The sequence below is a fragment of the Anser anser genome (assembly GCF_964211835.1).
Source record: "Anser anser genome assembly, chromosome: 4".
Lineage (NCBI taxonomy): Eukaryota > Metazoa > Chordata > Aves > Anseriformes > Anatidae > Anser > Anser anser.
In genome coordinates, this window is record NC_139724.1 from 53,797,484 (window position 1) to 53,822,799 (window position 25,316).

The 25,316-nt window shown below is 44.2% G+C and overlaps 1 protein-coding gene and 1 long non-coding RNA gene across 2 annotated transcripts in view; one reads left to right on the plus strand and one right to left on the minus strand.

Annotated features, from left to right (window-relative positions):
• Positions 1 to 14,286: 14,286 nt before the first annotated feature.
• On the plus strand, positions 14,287 to 18,420 carry LOC310898352. The gene is made up of 2 exons (XR_014583213.1): positions 14,287 to 14,847; positions 15,812 to 18,420. It is a non-coding gene; the product is annotated as an uncharacterized lncRNA (long non-coding RNA).
• LIMCH1 (LIM and calponin homology domains 1) overlaps positions 17,693 to 25,316 on the minus strand; it is a 176,944-nt gene continuing 169,320 nt past the window's right edge. Inside the window, exons 31-34 of the mRNA XM_083833235.1 lie at positions 24,560 to 24,637; positions 22,048 to 22,156; positions 20,973 to 21,075; positions 17,693 to 18,420 (exon numbers count right to left, since the gene is read on the minus strand). Coding sequence (XP_083689361.1) covers positions 18,395 to 18,420; positions 20,973 to 21,075; positions 22,048 to 22,156; positions 24,560 to 24,637 — 316 coding nt within the window. The 3' untranslated portion in view covers positions 17,693 to 18,394. The remainder of the gene's footprint in view (positions 18,421 to 20,972; positions 21,076 to 22,047; positions 22,157 to 24,559; positions 24,638 to 25,316) is intronic.

Genomic DNA, 25,316 nt, shown 5'->3' on the forward strand with positions numbered 1-25,316 from the left:
GCAGGCTCGGGACGGGGTCATCCAAAGGAGGGGGGTCCACAGGGATATTTGTCACCAGCCTGCACGTCGGGGAGGCCACGGCCCGGTGCCGGCTGGGGAGGAAGTTGCACGGGGTCGGAGCTTTTGTAGCAACCCCGACAGTGGGAAAGGGCCGGAATTAAGCTCAACCCGTTACGATTAAAAACGGGGAATGCAGCAGAGGTCTGCTTTGTCCGCGGATGAGCCACCCCTGGAGTAACGGGGGTGAATTTTGCTTTAAACGCCCGCAGCTTTTTGGGGACGGGGCCTGGCAGCGCCAGCCCCGACGGCGCGGCCGGGCCGGGGCCCCCCGAGGGGCTCGGGGCAGCTCTGGTGCCACCCCCCTGCCGCCCAGGGCCACTGTGGGGTGACGGCGAGGCCGATGAACTCTGCCTGACTCTGGCAGAGTCGACGGGGGCGGAAAAATAAAAGGCTGGCTGGGGGGCTGGCTGCAGAGAGGAACGGCAGCGGTGTTCCCTGCAGTGCCGGAGTGCCCGGCGAGGGGTCCGCAGCCAAGGGCACGGTGAAATGAGCCAGGAAAGCGGGGCGAGTGCCAGGTCACTGAAGAAAATACTTCAACAAGCAGTTTTAAAATGCTGCAATAAAATATGTGGTCAGTTTTCTGGAGGGAAAAGCAAATAGTCACCCTGTATGCAATTATTGAATGCAAGTTTTGTTATCGCATGGCTCACATTTACCTGTCCACCTGTTCTTCCAAACACCTGAGAAGGATTTAAGAACATCTCTGCTCAAGGCAAGCTGTCTCTAGGAATGAGCCGTCTCCAGCCGGCAGCACAGCACCGGTGGCAGTCAGTGGCGAGCTCCCCCTGCCCGGTTCACCTGTGGGGCACGGCCGAGCTGACCCTTGTGCTTTTAGGGACAGCGAGACCCCCTCCTCCGGCACCCCAGCCAGCCAAGGGGCATCCAAAGATACTACAGCTGGTTGGGCCCTGTGATGCAAAGCTTCCACGTTACGGCACACACCGGGTTTGATAATGGGAGGAGATAACAACACACTACTGCTTGTCTGGGTGTTTTCTTGCCATCAGTTCATTAACTTGTCTGCTAAGATCTGGGGTTTGCTTCTAATATGAGGGCTTCAGATTCCCAGCATTGGATCTAGCTATGTGTCTGCTAGGCTGGAGACCTTTCTCCCTCCTAATTTCACTACGATGTAAACTGATTTGCATCCTCATCTATCTTCCTCTGGATAAATTAAGTAGGCTGTGGCCTTAAAACCTCCCATACTCCTCAGGGCTCAAACTTTTAAAATCTTTTCCAGAGCTGAAGCCGCTGGCTCCTGTTGGTGACAACACTTTGCAGAAAGGACATCCGGACAGCCCCAAATGCTGTAGTGTCTCTCTCAGTAATGGGTCATACAGCACTAAGATCACCTCTCCGTTACTGACCACGATTCTCCATTCATGTATCTGAACTTCTCCTTGGTCCTCTTGGCATGCCACAACCTTCTGTCCAGCCATGTATTCCCTCCAACCCTAAATCATTTCCCCTCTGCCTGTAAATCCTTTCCCTTTGATCATAAATCTTTGCCTATATGACCATAAATCCTTGCCCCTCCAACCCTAAATCCTTTCCCCAGCCACCTCTTTCCCTGTTCTGGTCACCCCCCTGCAGTGCAGGGGACCACGGGAGGCCCCAGACCATACAGGATGTGCCTGTTGCAAGAACCAGCATGCCAATGAATTCATAAACATCAGCAATTGCTTGGTCAGGTAGAAAAGGATGGTTTGAAAATACACGAAGCTTGTTGCTCCAGCCTCTTTGAAAAGGAGTATTAATTAACTAAGCAATCTGCAGCACTGCTGCTGACCTTTCCAAGCACAGAGGCTAGGAGGGCCACGGGGCACCCAACAGGAGCCCAGGCAAGAAGAAGAAACCAAATGGCTGCTGACCAGCGGTGCCAGTGAGAGCCAAAGCTGGTCCCTGACACCGAGAGACAGCGCTCGCAAGGCAAGGAGCTCTGGGCGGGAGGACCTGGCAAGCCCAGGGATGCTTCAGAGAAGAAAGGAGGGTAAGGTGTATCACTGGTGTTTTGACCCACCTCATGTTATTCAAATAAAGAGTCATTTCTTTTAGAATCCAGCATCAGTCTGACATGAACAAATGGTGTTTCTTGAGGAGTTCAAAGGTATGCTCACATTGCCAGTATTACAAACTTTAACACAGAAGTGTTTGTAGCAACTGCACCATTTTGTTGTCTGCTCTTTTCAATGCCGTGACTGGAATTCAGGCCTAATGCTCAATTTGGCTCTGGGGCAGCTCCTGCACTCTCTCACTTTCTTCTCTCCCATACACAAACAAAAACTTGTTTACAGTATGAATCTCTGAGATGGATGGGTATTTACATGACAATGCAAAAATGAATTTTATTAGTAAGGAATACATAGCTAGCATGTAGGAAAACTACAAGTAATATAAAAAAAAACCTTTTTCACCGAGAAATGAGTGTGTCTAAATGGTTTAATCTTTACATATCATCACCTTCTTAATAAAGTTATCAAACTATTATCAACTTTTTGATTCCAAAGAGTCAAACATTACTCTATTGACCACCCTCACCATCCATAAAGCAGAGCAGCACTACAGAGGCCATATTGCAATGGGATCTGAAGCCTGCTGCTTCTGTCGTCGGTTTCATTTGTTCCTTCACATGTTGGCACCTGAGAGCTGTTGGGGAACAAACCGGTGGCGCCGTCTGGAGTGCTACTAAAATGTGTCTCCATCTTAGAAAACCAGCTTTGCTGTTTGTGCTTTGCACAAGAGCTCACCAGGTAGGCCAAGGCCAGGCCCTGGAGGAAGCCCATCTTCTCGCCGCATGGGGGACTCGTTCAGAAACAGCTCTGGAAACTTTCGGTGTGAAATAAAGCCCACGCTCCCATTTCCTAGGTGGGCAATGACCTGTGGAGAGAGGAAATCAGCTTTTGGGCTGATCCTTTTCACGATGATCACATCAGCAGGAAATTAAAGTATCTGCACGTGGACAGGAATATTGTTTCACACTGTTGTGCGGTTCCAGGCCATGCTGCTTCACGTTCCTTTCTGGAGTAGAGGCAGAAGGGAAACGCAGACACCTCCTGCCGTTCCAAGTGGCTCAGAGGAAGAAGCTAAAATGTAGAAAGTCTATCACAGCATTAGATAAAACTTCAGGGTAGTCCTGGGAAGTGTGAGAGGAGCTATGCCTTCCCAGAGGTCTGAAATGTAACATCAGCACTAAGGCCTCTGACACTGGGCATAAACCGTGGACAGGGCCTTTGGCAGCCTTAACTTCCATATCGTTTAACAGAAAGACGTTTATAGAAAACAAATCAACACATTAATTTCCCCTAAGTAGAAAATCTACCTAGGGAGCAAAGCCCGAATGTTATGAGGTGAATGCTCAGCACCTTGAGAGCTGCTACGCAGGGGAAGCTTTAATTCTCACTGCAGTTTATCGAGGCAGTGTTAATGGAGTTAAATACAATGTATGGTTACACGTACATACTCTACAGACTGTCGTGAGGTGCAGGTTGGTCTTACCTGCCCAGTCTGGTGGGATTCACAGAAAGGTGGCAAGAACGACCAAGGGCACATGTCATTCTAGATGGGAGGAAAAGTTACTTGTCCTAGCAAGGGAGTGTGCTGTAGTGTACAAGATTACATTTATGTGAATACCAAAATACTGACCAGACTGGAGAAGCTAGGCTAGGGGTTCTTGGTTTTTACCTGTTTAATCTCACCTCTCGGTGAATGCTTCACTCTCCCGACATTGGTGCTGCAGATACCCATGGCCAACTTGTAGTCAGCTACCTGATGGTAGCTCGATCTACAGTGTTGACTCATGTTTATCTTAAAAAGTGTATCTTTATTCACTGACATATTTACACAAATAAAACCACACGTAGCGTGCCTCTTTCTTCTGGGGACCCCAGTGCAGCTCTGAGTGATGGAGCTCCCAAGGACCAGATGATAACACCAATGCTAACAGGGAAAGCAAACTCCTGTTCTTCCTGCACAACTCTTTCTTCCTACAGAGATGGCTTTGATCAAAGTCGTGTACAACTGAGAATAAAATATGTTTTTCCAAGCACTAATACTTGCTTTTATTACAGGGGGGTGGGGGGTGGGGGGTGGGGGGGGTGGAAATAATCTAAAAGGACTACATACAACAGTGCCATCGTTTGATCGCTGCCTTAGTATGGAGCAAGTTTAGCATTGGTTAAAGGAGGTACCTCAGCCCCTACGTAATCAGACTGAGACCCACAGCCATGAGATTTTGCTGAGGTCAATTTTTTAGCCAAATTCTGCAAGCAGCTGAGCTATTAAGTAAGAGTATCCAGCCAATACAGTCCGGTTTAATAAAAGCTTCTGAAAGTGATATAAACCCACCCATTTCTGGGTTTAAGACAATCTCTGCTTCCTAAAGATGAGACCTTTAACAAAGACTTTCCTCCTGAAAGATTTCTTGTGTTCTTGTAAACCATCCACTCTTGCTCAATTCCAGAAATAAGTTCACAATCTGCAGATCACAAATTTTAGGCGGCACTTTGTTTCTATATTCTAATAGCAAATGGGAGCATGTCCTCCCACATTTTCTTCAATTACCTTTCTTCTTTGTCTTTCTGGGTGGACAATAGTCCCGACTACCTTCACGCCCTGTGAAGTGCTTTCAGCTCTGGACTAAGTGCATTGAACAGCTGAAGTCAAATACTCTTGTCTGCAAAACTGATTCATTTTTCCTATTATTACTGATTACTTCCATTGATCAATACTTTCACTGGTGCATACCACTAATACATTTAAATGTCAATGTGGGAATTAATTATTCCAATTTATTTCCTTCCAGGGATCATGAAATCCAAATTTTTCTGAGATTTTGGGATATAAATATAAATTTATGACCAGATTTGTCTTTAAATTTGTCCAGAATCTTTGGTACAAAACTTCATAAGCTTAAAATAATTTTGAGGTATTTTACTTCTAAGGCATTTTTACAAATATATTTAAAAGTAATACAAATGAAAATACTTAATCACTTTAAAAATTAGCACATTGAAAAACTTGCAATTTCTACACACAGTTACAAGTGAGTTCTGAACAAAAAGGGGTTTCTCGAAGCAATGAAAAATATTAACGATACAAGAGATGATTCAATTATATAACTGTGTATTGTAATTCCCAATGATTTATAAAAGGCAAAATTCAGATATGCTATACAATAAATTATCATTAAGACGAGACTACGGTTTGGTCTAATAGAATCCCATTATTTAGAAATGGAAAAAGAAACCCTATTAGATTATATAGTTAATTCTCTGCCAGTGCTGAGGTCACTGCTCTTTCACTCTCGGCTCCTCTACATGAAAATTGTTGGTGCAGTTGAACGGTCTTCTTGTGCAGACAGGGCTACGGAAATAAAAGAAGAGTATATATATATGTATGTGTATATATATATATGTGTGTGTGTGTGTGTGTGTGTGTGTGTGTGTCTGTGTGTATATGTGTGTATATATATATATATTTTTTTCCTGGACCTGCAGTGACCGAGAAGATTCATCTACTGCTGGTTTCAGTGTGATGTAAGTAGCATACCACTTCTGAGAACAAAACCATAGCTTGGGAGACACTCAGTTTATACTGAAGAAACACTGGAAATGTGATTTATCCCGCTCCATCTCTTAGCAAGCCTGTGGTTTCCACCTAGAAATGGCTGCGAGGCTCCAGGTGATGCCCAGTGCCGTTTCCAGCCTGGCACCAAGCTGCCACGTGGCTTTGGGAGTTGCAACGACAGCTCCCAAAATGCCTGAGCCATCAATGCTGACACAGGCAGGGCCAACACTTTCTGCTTCAAGGGGCTGGGAAAGAAAAACTTGCTCTGGGCGGAGGTGGTGCTGTTTCTCTGACCAGCATCATTACACTGCAATGTGTGAGTTGAACAAACTCACTATTAACTGTGCTGATGGCTAACAAACAAAGGTACTAAAATTATTGCTTACTTTCCGTGGCTGTCAGCAGGAGAGCTGAGGAATAACTTGTGTGTGTTGCCATGTCAGGAGGCACAAATCCCTTCACCACTGGTGGTACAGAGTTCAACAAGCACCAGCTTTAAACAAGTATCAGATACTGCTGGTCAGCATGGCTCCATGAGAACACCATATTTCAAAACCCATGCCAAGCTGATGTTCTAAAGAAATGGCTTCAAACTTATTTTATTGTCATAGTGTAATTTATTATTATTAATTTTTTGTAACAGAAGTCCTGGGCTGGATAGCTGTCCCACCAGCACACAGCTCAGATGAAAGAGATGGCACCGATGTAGAACTGATGGAAAAGAAGATTTGAACAATTACACAAACCAGATAAGCCATTAACTTCTACCAGGATCTAATGACATGCTCTACAGGACATTTGGGCTGCAGCCATAATTAAAGCGGGCCCTGAGTCATTCTGGTGTAGCACCAAATGTTGACAAAGGGGAAAAGAAAATCTCTGGTAGCTTCTGTGCAAGGGTGGGCTGGGGTCAGGCTGGTGTCTGATGCAGGTTGGGAGTGAAATATATTTGGGATACCGGGCTGTGAGACAGAATTGTCATTTTATTACTATTTTATTTAACAGGCTACTGTCTGGAAGCATAATCACATCTGGCTAAAGACCTCAACCTGCTTTTCCGCACTGTGTCACCTGTAGGAAGGATATTATTCTATTATGTTAAATGTTGTATTATTCTCCTAATCCCATGCTTAAATTACTCAGATATTTAAGGAGTGAAAATGCTCTTCTATGGGAGTGACCCGATGGATCTCCTCTTGCAGTCAGAGGCAGCAGGGCTTCACTTGGACAATCCCTGTCCCCCAGAGGTGTATCAAGCACCCAGCCTCACCTTCGTCTCCCCAGAAAAGACACTGCCCAGGTCTCCCTGCACTCGTGCACTGCTGAGATTTCGCTTGCAAGATGCCAGCAGCTCCTGCAGCGCGTGGTGCACAGACAGACCCGAGTCGCAGAGGAGGAAAAACATAAAACAGCAGCAGCCTGAGCTTGTGTTGTCCAGGATGAGACCAAAGACTCCACATCCCCATCCCCATCCCCATCCCCATCCCCATCCCCATCCCCATCCCCATCCCCATCCCCATCCCCATCCCCATCCCCATCCCCATCCCCATTCCCATCCCTGTCCTGAGGCAGAGTGTGGGGGTACAGGGCCAGGAAGTGAGCGGCCAGTGATGGGTCTTGTGGGGCCTCCCCCTAAATTCATTCCCAAATTTCTGCCTGGAAATTGTAGTGACAAAAGCTGGAAAACCAAGGGGCCACAGTCTTTGAGCATGTTTCTTTTATTAGCTGATAAATGCCACCTCCATTTTTAACCATTGCATGACAAAGGCACTGACAGCTGTATTTACATGTTTGGTAGTGGGTTTATTTTCTATTTTTAAATTTTATTTATTTATTTATTTATTTGGTTGTTTGTTTTTCCTACCTGTGGAAAAAAAAGACACATTTTTTTAATAAAAGAAGTGCAAGAAACAGCCCATACGGCCAGTTTGTTCCATTACTCTGAAAAGCTCCTTGCAAGGTAGGAGCATCAACTAGCCTACTCTGCCAAAAGGCAGCCACTAAGACTCTTCATTGCTATCCTGGGCCACTTTAGGATTGCTTTTAAGTAAGCATACATGCAAAGTCGTTCCTGGCCACGGGCTCATTTCTCTTCCAGCAATACTGCCCATCGTGGACCCTTGGACAAAGGTCACCTCCTTTCTGACTACCTCAGTATTTTCAAGAAACAACCCGGCTTCTACTGCTAGGCAGCTGAAGATGCACTTGGTAAAGCTCATACTAGGCTTTGGCCTAGTTGGTCAGAATTTTGCTTTAAGACTTTCTATGTTCAGCCCCAAATTTCATGTGAAAATGGTTTTATCAATGGCTTCACCTCTGCAAGGCAACTTCCCCACTCACAGCACTGTGCAAATATTGCTGCAGTGGCCAGAGTTAGGAAAAAAATACTTTTATGCTATTTTTTTCTTGGTTTCATAATAACAAATATTTAGCTTGTCAGTGTCGTTTGTTAACATAAAAAACTGGATAAATAAACCTAAATCAAGCTAAACATATTCTGCAACCTAGTGTGCTCCTTAGGGATTTCTGTCATCTGTGGAGCAACTGGAAGGAGAGTGCAGCGGAAACAAACTGTAAATGTGCAGAATTAATGGAATGGTCCCTCCCTTAAGACAGACATCTTCAGTGTTAACTAAGAATTTTAAAATACTTTGGTGAAAATCTATGATAGGTTTAGTTTTATTTTTACTGATCTACTTGAAAAAATTCAACTGGGAAGTCTTTTTCAGAAAGCAAATTATTGTCGCTGCCTCCCAGCACCAATTTATTATCCAAAGTAATAACCTTGGCAAAAATGCCTGTTTCAACTCTTGAATAAGAACTTGGTTCACATGTCTAATGCCCTGTGTAAGAGAATTAGCAGAAACTCATCTCAATGCGGTTTCAAAAGAGGAAACTAAGCAGACAGCCTTGTTAATTTAGCATATAGACTTGGAATAAAGTACAACATCCATCATCTCTCGAAATTCAATTAAAAATTGGTCTTGTGTCCAAGGAGAAGGAGCCAATTTTCTGCTGGAAGCAGAGCCTCGGAAGATCACTAAAACCCTTTTAATGGCTCTTTCATTGTGGGAGCCAATGGGAAAGAAAAACCAGTTTGGGAGTTCACATCACCCCCCCCCCCGTTAAAACCTCCAACGTGTGCGATCCTCGGGCCGGGCCTTCGGTTGTCGATGCTGTGCTCGTGGACACATGGGGCATTCAGCTCTGCTCCTTTGGTTCTTCCTCTGACCGTCCCTCGTGCCTCGGGAGGCTGCTGGGACACCGAGCCTCTGGGCTGCCCCCTGAGAAGAGGGCAAATGCAGGAGGAGGCCGCGGTGCCCGGCCCCCGTGCTCTGCGCCTTGCGGGCCCTGCTCCCACCGGCGGGGAAAAGATGCTCGCAGACACACTCTGAGGTTTAATATCTGGGGAGAGGGAAGCCTGAAAATATGTTAACAAGATTTTCAGCATTAAACACGATTTTGTTTCAGATTTCAGCTGTTAAACATCTTAATTTGTTTTTGCTTTTTGCTCCGGTAGCGTAATGCTAATAAACTCTGACAGCTTGTGACTCCGCGACAAGGAGGTTTCTCAAACCAATCTCTTTGCCTGAAATTTGATTTACAAAGTGCCTCAGTCCTTCAGCTGGTGCCTCAGTCCTTCAGCTGGATGGCAGCAGTCACCGTCACAACACTTGTCATGTCTTGAAGTAGGAGCACACACTGGAAGCCTTCAAAAAGCAGATGGTTTTTGTTTGTTTGTTTATTTTCTTCTACTGTAGGATTCACTGGGATGAAATAATCCTGTTAACCATTTTATATCCTCTTTTGTCAGTAAGCCCATTCCAGAAAATGCTGCCATGTGATGTCTGCCACACTTCCAAAGAAATAGTGGATGTTTTCCTGGAACGAAAACTAAACTCTTGCTGCAAAACCTGGGCAGCATCTCTGCACTCTGTTTTTATGGTATAGCATATTTTTAATGATATGAATCCATTTTTGGATGAGTTGGTTTAATGGCTAATGCAGTAAGCATTCGGGCTCGCACGTTCTCGTTCCAGCCCTACCTAGCTCTGGGCTTCTCCCCACCAGCAGCCAGGTCAGGCACCTCTCTCGGCACTCATCTTACAGCTGCAGGTTGCTGCTGAGCCACCAGGACCATCTGCTCCAGCTGTATGCCAGCCTCAACCTTATCTGGGTCATCACTTTCCTGGGAAATCAAGTTTTTGTCCTCTAAGTGCCCTCTGTGGCATTTCACAGGCCGGCGAGGCCTGCAGGGCCCTCTGGAGGCCCCTGCCCCAGCCCCTGCTCCAGCGGGGACACCCACAGCAGGGTGCCCAGCACCACGTCCAGGCGGCTGCTGGAGATCCCCAAGGAGGGAGATTTCATACCATGAAAACCCAGAGAACAGGCATGAAAAATGAAAGACGAACACAGACACCTGCTCTCAGAGGCGTTCATCCCGGCTGCTGCCGGCTCTTGACCCCGCGCTGGGGAGCTACCAGGAGGCTGGAGCAGGGGTTTTCAGCTGGCCCCCTCAGCCCAGGCGCAGGAGATGCCCCGCTGGCACGGTGGGTGTGCTCTGCGCCGAGGTGCTGGGGCTGGCTTCGGCCCAGCTCGTCCAGCTGCTGGCAGCGCAGCTGAGTCAGTGCAGGGCTTGCTGCTGGCTGCTGGCCTTATTCCTAGACAGGCTGGCTCCGCTCCTGACGGGCTTCTTGCTCTGGTGGCTTTTACTGCAGTAGCCAGGTAGCCAGGTCTTTCTGAGCTCTGCAGTCACTGCACTGCTGTCACAGTAACAGCTAAGTGCATGACCCGTTGCATTTTTTAAAATTTCATTTTTGCTCTCTGTACAGAGTTTCCAACATCTTTATTGCCATGGCTCATCCAGGTTGTAGCCCAAATTAAATTCGCTAGCAAAGACATTCTTTCTCTCGGCAAATTAGTTTCTGTGCCCCATTTATCCATTTGGAAACAGACACGTAACAACATCTTTCTGCCTCACAGGGGTGTTTTTCAATCCTATTGCAGTAACGATTGCAAAGTGCTGTGCTGCTTTCTGGGGATGCTGGGCCCTGTAAGCATCCGTCATCGCACGTGTGGGCTGGGAGGAACCTGCAGACTCGTCTCCCTTTTCTGTCTGTACTACTTGAAACGTAGTTGAGACACCCAAAAAACAAAATCTGGTGCTTTCAAACATGCCCTGTGAGCCACAGGGTTATTTAACCTGAGGCCTGCTGAAGATGTCGGATTATCTGGGGATGTGATATTCTCAAAAATCTGCCTGCCTTCAAGTCCCTGAAGCTGGGTGCTCAGGTATTGTGGTACTCAAAATGATTCAAAATCTTGTCCAAACTGTTTTGTTTTTGAGCAATGTGAAGGAAGTAATTGGTATTTGTTTTCAAGCTGCAGCTTGGTACTGTCAAAACAGAGATATTTTTCCTTAAAACTGTAAAGCAGAAAAACGATATTGTAGAATATATTTTCTTTCTCTGATGAAAGGTACCAGGGCAGACTGCGCAGAAATACGTCTTACCACATTTGCCTTGCTAGCCACAGGGATTTAATAAAGATTATCAGCGCAGCATGCACGTAGCCCTGCCACAATTGGGTTGCTTCAATCGCCTTCTTGCTTATGTGTTTCTGCAAGAGCCCCCACGCAGGCAGTGTCTGCCCCATGTGCTTGCAGCTGCCCAGAGCCCGCCGGGCAGCCACCACGTTTGTTTACAGCCCTTTTTTTCGAGCTAAGGCTGCACAGAAAGCGAGCGAAAAATGCTGTATTGATAAATTGGGAGAATTTCTGTCTTGAAAGCAGAAGCCCTGGCGTCTGTGGGGAAGCTGATTACTTTTTGCTCCAAAGCTTACCCAGCACAGGGTAAGCCCTCAGCACTTGGGTTAGCAGCACACCAAGTGCATGAACACAGCCACACGCTGCTCAGGTACAGAAGGTGCTCGAAAAACCTTGAAGCAGCAAGAAGAAAGGCATTCATGTGTTATATTCACACTGTAGGCAGATTTTTCCTATTCAAGATGAAGAGATAGATTGAGAAAGCGATTTTTTGTGATTTTTTTTTTTATTGAGTGATAATTTTCCATCCTAAACTTCTTATCTGCATCTATGCCTTGCTCAAGTGCTTTGTCTAGGCAAGGGGCCGCCACTTAACATTCAGCCTCACATGAAAAAGCCCAGCTTTGAGGGTAAAGACCCGCCTACATAAATTCCACCAGTATATGGAGAAGTGTGCCCAGAGGACCCGAGCTCGTGCAGCTCAGGCTTTCTCCCCTCCCACCCTGACGTGCCAAGCCGTGCAGCCTCCCGAGCTCCTCCGTCCTTGGTTCACCCAAAGGTCCACCAGGACCATCACCTTGGTCCATCAGAATCAGGTCCAGCATCTGCAAAGGTGACTTAAAGATGCAACCATGCAAGTGGAACTACAGCACCACGCTCCGCACCGAGCACAGGGCAGCAAAGGCATCAGTAAGGTGTGACGGTTTTGTTATCCCATCCGTAGGAGCCTGGTACAGACAAGTGGTTTTATTATGTTGTGAAAGTCTTCTCCCAGTATAAATATTTGTACTCTCTCAGATAGGGTTGAATAGAGTAAAACTTCTCCTTAGCAGAAAATATTGATTGTCAGAGATTGCACTGTTGACCCTACATAGGAATAGCATGAGAGGCTAACATCTGGTGGTTGTGTTTCTGGGAATACAGAGTTACTGATTCCAGTCATGCGTATTTGTGAATGCTCTGAAAGTATAGGTCAGTTCTTGTTACTTTTTTAATATTTTGTTTTAAATATTTTTATATAGTTTTTATTTATTTATTTATTTATTTATTTATTTATTTTTATATAGGTAACTATATTTAGGGTCATGCAAAATGATCCAGGAGCCTCGAAGTCTGGGCGCACTGTGGCGAGCACCAGTGCTTCCCACAGGTGCCACGTGCTGGAGGTGCAGTCTTGCCAGAGAGGCTTGTTGCCCTTTCACAGGAAAGGTGTCAGATACCAGCCGTGCTGTGCAGAAAACATGCTTCAGTGAGCTCCCGAAAACCAGACGCTAGGCAAAAGATTACATTGAAGAGACACCACGCCTCACGCAACGAGCACCGTTTGCTATCAGATATCGGTGACTGCCTTTGTGGAAGCAGAGGCTTGACCCAACCATCTGGGATATTTTCTGCCCCCCGGGCCTTCCTCCGCTCTCACACCCAGCATGGGAAGTGCCACAGAGTTTCCAGAGAAGCAGGGGCACGTCTCAGCTCCTGTGCCTGTCATCGGAGCAATACGCTACCTGTAGTCAGAAGCGACAGAGAAAAGGAAATATTTGCCTTTCTATTAATTTTTCTTCGGTTCCTACAGCCCCGTGAGTGGCTACAGGACATGTCAGGCGGCAGGCTACCTGCTTGGAAACCTGCAGCTGTGACCCACGGGGGTGGCGTTAGCCAGGAGAGCTCGCTGCGCGCCACCTGCAGCGAAGCAGATGGACTCTACGGATGAGTTAGCAGTGACTCATAAAATTGTCTCAAATAATGGATTTTTTTTTTCCCCTAAATGACTTAAAAACCCATATGCTTTGGGGAGGAGAGCTCCAGCAGCTACTCCTGCAGAGCACGGGGTCTTCAGCAAGGACCACAGAGCAGCAGCTGGAGCCCTGCGGAGGGGTAAGCATTGCTCCTGCTCGTTTAGCTCACACAGCATTTTATAAACCAAATGAATGAGAAAACTAAAATCCCCAAAACACCAGCCCCACACAATGCTGTGAGGACAGTCACAGCCCAGCCTGTACTTTCCATCTCTGTTTTGGGCTCTTATTGCTTGCAAAACTTGAGCGGCTTCCAGTTCAGTCATTTCCCCTTATCAGGAAATTCAGATGAAATTACATTCCCACCGGAGGCTTTTAGAGGTATACAGGAGCCCTGCTCGCCTTTACAAGAGATGTATTTTTTTTTTTCCGGCATCTTTTTTTTTTTCCAGCCAAGGGGCAGCAACCTGATCGGGCCCGGTGCGCGGCACCCCTCCGTGCAGTCATGTCCCTGCCATGGGGCATTTTTGTCACCCGGGCACGTCCTCTCAGCTGGGCCCCAAAGCAAGGACGCAGAGGAGGAGGCGGAGCCCTCATCCCACTTGGCTCTGATGGAGAAGGAACAGCTTTCTGGGGCACGCATCCCCCTTTGCATGGGCATTTTCCTACCCTGATGCCTGAGCCTCAGCTGCCCCAGCCCGCTCCTCTCCCACACTGCCCCCGTTTTTTTCCAGGCACCCCCAGCTTCATCCCAGGGCCTGGCAAGCCGTCATCCTCTCCCAGGGCTTGCCGCAGCCCCGTGAGCAGGTTGCGGTGCTGATGAGGCAAGCAGGAAACCTATAGACATTTTATAAGGTCTACTGGATTATTGCAGCATTAAATATGTGCTGGGGGCTGCGCACCCGTCAGCGCCCTTTTCACATCACAAGTGGCTCTGATCGGGTTGGAGCTGCCAGGCTGCATTCACCAGAAAATCATATCACCACAGTAATATTCACCACAAGATATCATACCAGAATTAAAGGGAAGGAAAAGTACACAAAGTAAGTAAAGCAGCAGCTTTTACTGATGGGATGTCCGTGCTCTGCAGTCCCACCTCACAGACACATCGCAGGCAATGCGAGAAGCTGGTTGTTAATAAGTAAAATCAACACCACCAAAGGTAATCAATGTTTTATTTATAAACATATATTTACTATAAAAGCCGTTGCATTTTAGACAAGTTTTCCTAATTTCCAGAGGCATTTTAGAATAAATAAAATCAAGGAAAGATTAGCGTAATTGGCATTCAACATTAGCCCCAGCCAGGACAGCGATCCTCGTCCTTGAATGGACATGCAGAGAAGGATGGTCCCCTTCTGGTTCACCAACCTTTAGGACATTCACTGAAAACTACAGATGTACTGTGTCAATAATACTACTACATAGCAAGAGGAAGGAAAAATACACCATGGCAAGTGTGGTAGCGAAATACAGATGGGTTATGACACCTGTTCAGGTTCTCTGAAGGAGTAAGAGGCTAAATAAATTCTGAAACATCTAAAATCCATTACATACATTGTACTTGCTTAGCAATAATAAATCATTTTTGCAACAAATACATTTACATGGTAGTTCAAATGTAGTAAAGCGTTACTTTTTTCTGTGCTTAGAGTTCCTGGTAAGAAATGTATCATATTCATGTGTTTAAACTGAAAGAAGGGTGGGAAGGAAGGAAGAAGGGTGGGAAGGAAGGAAGGAAGGAAGGAAGGAAGGAAGGAAGGAAGGAAGGAAGGAAGGAAGGAAGGAAGGAAGGAAGGAAGGAAGGAAGGAAGGAAGGAAGGAAGGAAGGAAGGAAGGAAGGAAGGAAGGAAGGAAGGAAGGAAGGAAGGAAGGAAGGAAGGAAGGAAGGAAGGAAGGAAGGAAGGAAGGAAGGAAGGAAGGAAGGAAGGAAGGAAGGAAGGAAGGAAGGAAGGAAGGAAGGAAGGAAGGAAGGAAGGAAGGAAGGAAGGAAGGAAGGAAGGAAGGAAGGAAGGAAGGAAGGAAGGAAGGAAGGAAGGAAGGAAGGAAGGAAGGAAGGAAGGAAGGAAGGAAGGAAGGAAGGAAGGAAGGAAGGAAGGAAGGAAGGAAGGAAGGAAGGAAGGAAGGAAGGAAGGAAGGAAGGAAGGAAGGAAGGAAGGAAGGAAGGAAGGAAGGAAGGAAGGAAGGAAGGAAGGAAGGAAGGAAGGAAGGAAGGAAGGAAGGAAGGAAGGAAGGAAGGAAGGAAGGAAGGAAGGAAGGAAGGAAGGAAGGAAGGAAGGAAGGAAGGAAGGAAGGAAGGAAGGAAGGAAGGAAGGAAGGAAGGAAGGAAGGAAGGAAGGAAGGAAGGAAGGAAGGAAGGAAGGAAGGAAGGAAGGAAGGAAGGAAGGAAGGAAGGAAGGAAGGAAGGAAGGAAGGAAGGAAGGAAGGAAGGAAGGAAGGAAGGAAGGAAGGAAGGAAGGAAGGAAGGAAGGAAGGAAGGAAGGAAGGAAGGAAGGAAGGAAGGAAGGAAGGAAGGAAGGAAGGAAGGAAGGAAGGAAGGAAGGAAGGAAGGAAGGAAGGAAGGAAGGAAGGAAGGAAGGAAGGAAGGAAGGAAGGAAGGAAGGAAGGAAGGAAGGAAGGAAGGAAGGAAGGAAGGAAGGAAGGAAGGAAGGAAGGAAGGAAGGAAGGAAGGAAGGAAGGAAGGAAGGAAGGAAGGAAGGAAGGAAGGAAGGAAGGAAGGAAGGAAGGATTTTAGACTGAATGAATTTGCCATGTAAGACTCCAAAGGAAATGTAAATCAAACATCAGCAGTTGGCAAGTACAATTTAGAAAACTGCTGAAAATTACTCTGTGCTGGTGAATAGATGCTCACTGGGGGGAAAAGCTGTAGCCTGAGGATGCTGCTTCATTTTGCTTTACATACAATCAACGTCACCAAAACATGCATATATGAAACGAAGGGATAGACACCGGGACAAACCAAGCAGCTTCAGGGATTCAGCTGTGTGCCTGCAGCGCTATGCACACCCCCTCCCCAGCCCCTGCTCATGCATTTGAGTCCCAGCCATGCTCCCACACAGCCTGGGCTCGTAGCATCAAGTTAATGAGAAGCGGATCTAACCTCTGTGACAACCAACCCTTTTGTACACTTGTGAGCAGTCTGCACATCTAAACCACGTCACACAGGGAAGCAGTGACTCACACCAAACAGATGCACGAGCATGCATTAAAGGTCTTGGTTAGAAATTAGGCCCAGGCATCATTTGTTCACGTACCCTTAATGGAGCACATGGAATTGCACAGATGCACAAAGTAGTTTATAAAATCTGCTTCTGAATTTCCACGTTACACATTATTTGCAGGAAAATGTTATGATGTCCACATGCAAAGTGTAAACATCCTGGTTATCAAAACCCTTCAGCAGTAAGTCACGCAATCGCTTAATCAAAATATTGGACTCACTGTTTCATTTCCAAAACATTTTTCTGATTTATGATTAATTTTTTTAAAAATATTCCCCAGGTGAAGTCCATGAAGGACTTCACTTTTTTGGATTTATTGCATCCATAAGTCAGCACTGACTGTGTGCAACAGCTTTGCAGTTTCTAAGGCACAAATTGAAGGAAGTAACATGTAACTTTCCAGCAGATCTCCACAATGTCCTCAAATGACAGCATTGTACATGTGTTGCCAATGACACGCAGTTTTGCATGCGCATGTAACTCACGTGCAATGTTTAATGTTTAAACCAATAGTTGCTAGCTATATTACAACTCAAAATTATTGCTTCCCTAATAACAACTGAATTTCCATTTACCAATACATCAAAAGACAATGGATGTACACATACATAAAACAACTCTTTTAATTTAATTTTATCATGGTTTTAAGGCAGGATAAGTAACTTTTTCCCTCCATTTTAAGTTGCATCTCAAACAGCTAAAATGGGATGTCTCAGATAACTGTTTCTTTTACCAAACTGTGCTATGAAATTTCACAATTCTGACGCGTCCCCTAAACTGGTCTGTGTGTTCTGATAAACTCACACAGCTCTGGCTGTTGCTTCCACAAGCTGCTGGAACACTTCAGTGAGGAGCACAGGCTTAACCACAAGGCATAAAGGAAAAGTGCCCACACAGGGGGAAGCTTTTGCCTACTGCCATCAGCCTCCTCCCTGCCTCCCTTCCAGGCTCACAGGCTTTGCTTATCTTGTTGGGGTGGACGTCTGGAGGAACACAGGTTCACGGCTGCATAATTCATTCCTGAACTCGTGTGATGATTCTGGAGGGGACCCAAACCGCACATATTTCTCCCCATGAGACTTCAACCAAACGTAATGATTGCAAGTGAAAGAGCAGATCTCCCAACAACTCAGACCGTCAGTGGGAAAGCACCACGCCAGACAGAACAGCTTCACCGTAACCATCACACTGCAGCTCGCAGGCTCGCAGTTCAGTTGTGCCCACCCACTCCGCTGCCTCTCCCCCGCATCACCCTTTCACCAAATTCAATAACAACATTGGCTTCTGAACTTAGAAAGAAGGATTGCTCCTGACGGGAATCTTGCAGTCGTTAACGGTATACAGTCTTTAGGCTTAATGAAGAAATCTTTATTTGAGAGAATATTAAGCTATAGTCATGAACATTACTTGAGGTACACAAACAAAAAATCCTATCGCTAAAGGTGCAATAATTTATTTGTATAACTCCTACCCTCCACTGAAGGTAATATAAACACAAAATGTTTCAGAATTACAGGATGTATTATCAAACTAGTCTCTGTATAAAAAAAGTTATAGCTTCAGTTATAACAGAGAAGTCATGTGCTGTGATGCTTAGTGTTTCAAATGCACTGATTAGATACTATCTTAAAATTACTTCTCATCTCAACTTGGCATATTCTATAAAGGTTCTGTAAACTCAAAATTTTAATTCCTAGAAATATTAACACAAAACAGCTTTATTGCATGTTTATTTCCGTATTACTTTCAGGAGAACAAAGTAACAGACTGAAAATCATAAACATACCTGGACAGGTGAGATTTTTTTTTATAGTACTTAGGCTTTGCCTTACCAAATATGGTCATACATGTGCTGCAAATTTCTTAAGAAAGGGCAAAACAATATATTGCATTTTAAAGGAGCAGGTGCAGCGCTTTTATGAGTTTTTCAAAATGAGATGAGGGCCACGATGTCCATGATTCAAGCTCTTACAAACGATTGTCTGGAGGCAGCCGATACATACGAGAAGAGAGTTCCTTCTTCAAAGTAATTAGGACCGAAAGTCATGTCACAATGTAGTTGGCTGTCCAGCAGCTGGAAACAAACAAACAAACAAAATTCAGTCATTAGTTTACAAATTTTAACAAACATTCCTCCTGAAACAATGGAGTACGTAGGATTTTCCTGATATGAGCTCTATCATTTAAAAAACCACATCTGGAAATACGTGTCACTGGTGCCCTGCTTCTCCTCCTTCCTGCAGAGTTGAGGCACTAACTGCAAAGAAGGGTTTCGTGCCGCTTGCATTGTGCATGCACTTTTATTTCATTTACTCAGAAAGTACTTGTGGGTATACTTATTATTAGGCTCTGCAGTGGCAAAACAGTAAAGCAGGGGACTGATGAGTCATCTTCAGCTGTGCCTGGTTTGTGTTACGTGGTAATACAGAGCCCTTGTGTTATTTGGCCATACAGGGAGTCTCTTGAATTTACTGCTTGCCTTTGATTTCAACATTCACAAATCTGTAACTCTTTGCACGTTTGGCACTGAATAGTGAGCTCCCTTCAGTAACTAGGATTGTGAGATTTCGTTGTCGAGAAACAACCTACTAATAAAATCCCATCCACTTTTATTTAAAAGTAGAAACATATTCTGGACTACTACCTAATCTTTAATGTGTTTCTCCCTTAAGGTTTTTGGTAGTTGAGTTTGAAACAAAATCCCCCACAGTTTCAAATAAACAAGTTTCTGGCAGCCAAAATGTTTCACTGGGATGTGTCCATAAGCATCTTAAAGCAATACTGATTAATCCTGGGTTTGTCAAAGAACGTCAGTTGTGTGCGCTGCTGTGTAGGTATTCAGACATAGGCAAGGGTGGAGGTAGGGAAGAGCTGCGTAATCAGGCAACTGACTTTATATTTAGCATCAGACTTCCCGGAACTGAAAGGCAAAACGCTAGTATTGTGCCCCTTTGTTCTTCAGTTCAGATGTGGAGTCGATCGGATTTTAGTTAAAAATGAGTGACTAACCCTGTTTGCAGTTTCATGACATCAAAATTTCAAAGTCCTTTTGAAATTGTCAAAAAGAACTGGCGTAATTTAAATTTATGTGACCCATATCTTGAGATTTTGCATGAGGAGTGGACACAGCAGAAAGAGGCAATTTGTAGGAAAAAGACAAACCCTTCCCATTATTATTATTCAGGAACCATACATTTCCACAAAACCTATTCCCACAGTCATCAACACAGTTCCCATTGTGCTTGATATGCACAAATGCAAAACCTTACATTACAAAACACTGCACACAGTTCTGTACTGCATTTCCTAGCACTACGGTGACAGAAGATGCAGCCTACAGCGCATAGACTGATATATAGTTTTACTGAGCCTTCATCTGTCCTTAAGGAACCTCAATTCTTGTTTAAGCAAAAAGGATTAAAAGGAAAAGAAAAAAAAAAGAAAAATATGACTTTTATCACCTTCTCTTCTTTTTTGTATAAAGATAGATGTCCAAATGTGCATTATAAAACTCAGGACTTCAGCCACACAAGGCAGTTTTATGGTATCAAGCCTGAAGAGGATAATCTACTTCTGAATGTGTTAGGTTAAATAATTAATACAACAAGTTGCTAGCATTTCTTACCAGAATTTAAAAAAAAAATAAATCACCACAGAAATAGTTATACAACAGCACCCTCTAGCTCTGCTGATGGGTAAATATCTCTGACCTGAAATAGAGGAAAAAAAATCTGTTCTACTAGCAAAGGTGGGGAGGTATCCTACTCCTATTTCCTACTCCTGGATTTCTATTGCTTTTGAGGGAAAGGAGGAGAAATAGCAAGAGAAAAGTGCTCTATACCCCTACCCATCAGTTACAGCTGTAGACAGCGAGTATACTGAACAGTAGCATGTGACAAGAAGGCAATGATTACTCCCATGGATTTCTCCTGTGCCTTCTGAAATGCTCTAGCAATTTGGTATCAGTCACAGAAATCCAGCACTAGAAAGGATTTTCAAGTGATCTACTTTAGGGCAGAAAAAATGCGTTGAGATTTCTTTGACATGCAATTGTCTGGCTCATTTTTCAAAACTCGTAGCAAGCAACACATTAGCACGTGTGAGGATCCCACAACAAGGATTCGTTGTGGTAAGTTACAGTAAGCTCCCAATATTTTCCTTGATCCTTTTCTCTGCAAATAGATGCCTGGAAACATTAAAAAAAAAAAAAAAAAGGAACTTCTCAAAATAAGGCCCAGGGTCCTAGACCTAGTGGAGGTAGCTATACTGACTCATGCAAGGTAACAGATTCAAGCCTTCAGGACATGCAATGTGTGTACACAATGTAGAAGTTTATATTTATGCAGAGGAACTGCCTTATAGCCTAGTATTGCTGAACAAAGATCCTTTGGGCAAGATTTAATGAGCTTGGAAGTCTTTTTGATACAAGAGAATGACTAAAATGAGATGGGAAGGCATCCCTTTCTATAGCAAAGCTATGCCTAAGTTGCAAAGACGTTTGGCCATAACATTTTTTCTTGGAGGAGAAGAGCCCGTCAGTTAAAAGGACGGTAACAGTACTGTTAGAGTTCACCACGAAATCAGACAAAAATACGCATCCACCTTAGGACAGGATTTGGTACTTACTTCTGGATCGGATGTAACAATCGTTGCAGTTAAGAAGACCATTTCTAATCCTGACATCCGTTCCACTTGCTGCATCTCCCAGCTGTCCCTTGCAAATGCCACACTGTCAATTGAAGCACAGAGAACGTATGACAGGTCATGCCCCAGTATCTGTCACAGCTCTCCCAACATTTTCACTTTTGTTTCAATTGTTTTTGGAACAGTGAGAAAAAATAACCCCCCCGAACCCAGCCCATAATCTAGTGGAGCACTGCATATCAGTAACAGGTTTTGGGTTTTTTTTTTTTTTTTTTTTTTTTTTTTTTTTTTTTTTAGAGCCAACAGCATTCAGGACTGGATTTCAGCAGTCAACACTCCTATATAAGTAAAGTTTAAGTGGTTTTAAGAGACACTTGATTTTGATGTTGCACTCTAGAGCCAGCCTGTTTGTGCAGGACAAATCTTATAGAGGCCAGAGGTTTAGTTTGAGTAAATGTCAAAAAAAAAAAAAAAAGCTACATAAACACCTAATACCAACTAGTATTTAGATAATGCAAACGGACACTTTCTGAGCTCTCTAGATAACATCGCCTTGAGTCATTTCCTGAGACACTCAAGAACAGACACAAAGTGTTTCTGTTAACAACTCTGGTGAAAGCCAGAATATAGACAGAAATGCTGAGAAAATCTTCAGAACATAAAATCTTGCAATATTTTTGGATGACATTCCATAGTCGAAGCTTTCCAGCCATGGGTCAGAGAGCTTACGCACTGACCAGATTTTTGAAAAAAAAAATCACAAAATATCTAATTTTATATTTAGAAAACAACAAGTACAACTGGAAAGTTACATGATTCCTCCCTCTATAAGTCAGGAAGCTAAGTTTACTTGCTAAGTTACAGATTTTAGTCCAACTAACATGTCTGACAACAGACTCTTTAGCAGCATTACTTCCACTTATCCACAAACATAATAAGCATGCAAATCCCTGGTCCTCTCATTTCCGGTGCCACATCTATAGACCTTAATACACTCTCTCCTCACACTGGATGACGACTTGAGTTTTTCTGCAGGTGGACACGATAAGAGACGTACCCGGAAGCACTGAATATGGAAATAAAGACCAAGTGTTTCAATAATCATGGCAGCTCCCTTTCCAAGAGGAAGCCCACAGGTGGAACAAAGCTTCTTTCCACTGACGGACCTAGGAGACAAACATTGCTTTAAGAAAAAAGAACAGCAACTAAAACACAAACAAATATTTGCACAGGTTTAGGGGGGAGAGAAATGATGGGAGAAGGGAGCGCTGGGGGGGGGGTTCACAACAGAAATGCACATTGGCCCTTCAACCATTAGGACATTTTCTACTTGCAAAGACAGTTTAACAGAAGACATGTATGTCTCAAAACTTTGTCTGAAACAAGGATTGTTTCTGATTGAACCTTGGGGCTAAAACAGGCTTTTGCTGAATCAGCCTGCACACCTGCCACACAGATGCACATCTGCCAACCTAGCAGAGGAGTTCAAATGCTTGAATGCACAGGAGCTCGGACCCATTTCCCTGCCAGTCTGCTGTGCTACACTGAGGGAGATGCAAGCCTTTTAGCAGAGGCCCAGACGGATGGGAATCATGCCTGTGGATGACCGGGACCCAGTCAATGACACAGCAATCAGAGCAGATACTCACATACACTAACTGACTCAGATTCTCAGTCTGGAATTTTCTCTATTTGTTTGCACATGGGTTTGCTTACTGCAGGTCAGGAGGCAGGAATGCTGCTCTTACACCCAAATGAGCTGGCAAAGTTCAAGCAGCAACATAACTGCAGTAGCACAGACCAGGAATCAGGCACTTACTAACTCAGTTTAGTCTGTGTTGCTACAGATACATGCCTGTTATACTCCAGCTAGTTTAAATTAAAGCTGAAATCAGATCTTCATCTGTAATGCAAAAATACTTCAGCTCTCACCTTAAGATTCAGTCCTGTCTAGACATTTCTAATAAATCAGCTGTTTGATGACAGCTGGGCCCCAGATACTCTTTTTCATAATGTTTTTAATGGCAGTGCAGGTGTACATTTATATGTGCTTCATGCTCTTCCCTTCTCACCTGTCTGCCAGCCTGTAAGAAGTGATGCTCATCTAGTGAGATGAACCTGAGAACGAATGGGATCCTTTGTCATTACGTGTCATCCATGGTTTTTTTTAACCAGGGCTGAAACCCAGAGATAAACTTCAGGATATGTCAAGAATTTTGAAAAGATGGTTTGATGAAATTGTACGCAGATAAGCAGATTTACAATATCTCACTTCATGTTTTTGGTGCAACAACCTAATAAGCCACCAAGAGAGACAGATATGGGCTGCATCATGATTAAAAAGCATTTTTTTTTTTTTTTAGAAGAGACAGAAGCAGCACGAAGTCATCACAACCAAAAAACTGTCCTTGCTTCCATCTAATCCCTGTCACTACTGAGCCCATCATTTTCTATCCTACCCTGTACACTGGCAGCACAGGCACCTCACTGTCTTTTCTTGTTGTTTCATTCTTGTTATTCCTTTTAGAATAACTTCCTTGGATTCTTCTCCTCACCTACAACCATAAGGCCTTTGCTCCTATCCCTTTTTACATTATCCTACAGTCCAAATTTGTTTCCACTTCTTCTCCACTGTCAGAGTTATTATATGGACAATAGAAGTACCGAATCAAAGAATAAAGTGCTTTAAGAATTTTTTGAGAATTTTTCTAATGTTTTACTGGGAGGATTGATTACATCTTATCCATTATTTTCAAAACTAAGATCAATTTCAGAAGAAGATCTTGGAAAAGGGACTCAGATCAGGTATAGCTGCTAAATAATATGAAGTAGCTATCAAAACTAGTTACGTGTAGTGATAAATGATCTGCAATACCACCAAAACTGCAGCTCCTATTAGCAAAAATAGGAGTTGTTCACAAAAAAAATTCCCAATAGTTTCATGACAATGCAAATGGCATGGGAAAGAAGGCTTTGCTATCAAACCTGAAGAAAAATGTAATTTAAATATAACAGTTTTGCTGTGGCTTTTGTGTTGTATGATTGCCCTATTTAATAAGCCAACCGATTTTAATATATCCCAAATTATCGGTGATTCAGTCTGGCTGCAGTTCCTATTTATTTAGAGTTGGAACATCTATCTCACTAAAAGCCGCACAGCTCATTGCCTGACAGAATCAAATCTCCAGGAACACATCTTAGTCCCGAGCATGTGACTTTTCACAATAAAGACAACATCCTTTGGCTTAAATGCTCTGAGCTCATGCTTTACTGCTTGCTTTGACTGGAGCTTATATTATCCCATTCCAATTTCATTGAAATTTCAATGATCAAGCAGTCCTATAGCTGCCTTCTGAACTGTGTTATTTTAAAACACAACGATACTGCTGAAGCAGGCAGGAAATATGGGAGAGAGAACTACATGTTTATTATGTGGACGGTTATGAATTGCCACATTTAGAAGAATAAATAATGCATCTGCATAATACTGATGCAATTTATACTGCAGCGGTTCACCAGTGCCCGCAAGATGTATTCAGTCTGCAAAATTCCTTATTGACCTTTTGTACCTGTTGGGTGACTGACTTGGCGCAGCAGGAGAGCAGGGAGACAATGGCCCGGATCGGAAGTTCTCGTGACAGCCTGCCCTAAAATACAGGAGAGAAAATACATGACTACGGCTGAAGATCAAGTGAAAACAGAGGTTTTGTACTGAGAAGCGTACATCCAGCTGATGGATCTCAGGATTCCCAGTTCTAAAGATTTTCTTTACAGAAAACAAGGCATAAATCTGCTGTCCACTGCCATTTTGATACAAAGAAAAAGAGCATGCATATTTTGGTTCAGAGATCCTTCAGAAGCTTCAGATCTGCTTGCTATTGCTCAGTAGGCTAACTTACAAGGTAATCATCCACGTGCTGACTCCTACCCACCTACCAACACAACACGGCTCACGCCTTGACGAAGAAGGGTCAAGGCAAGGCACAACATCTTGCCAAGGGGATGTGTACAGAGGCACGCTGGTAGAGCAGATGGGGGGGTCACTGATGGAGGGGCTGGGCCCTTCACTGGGTAAAAACAAAGCTGTCAGCTCTGAAAAGTGGATTATTCCTATCTGCATCCATTCTACCTTGAAAGAATTTGGTGAGAAAAAACATGCATGTTTTCTGTTATCAGAAATCATAGGATTGATTCAATCTCTCACTGCTTAAAGCTGCTTACAGATTAAATATTTTTTTCAAACACACACGAGCAGTTTGTTATGAGGATTAGGTAACCAAACCTCAATCTACATTAGTTTTGACTGGATACAAGCTTTGTAGAGGT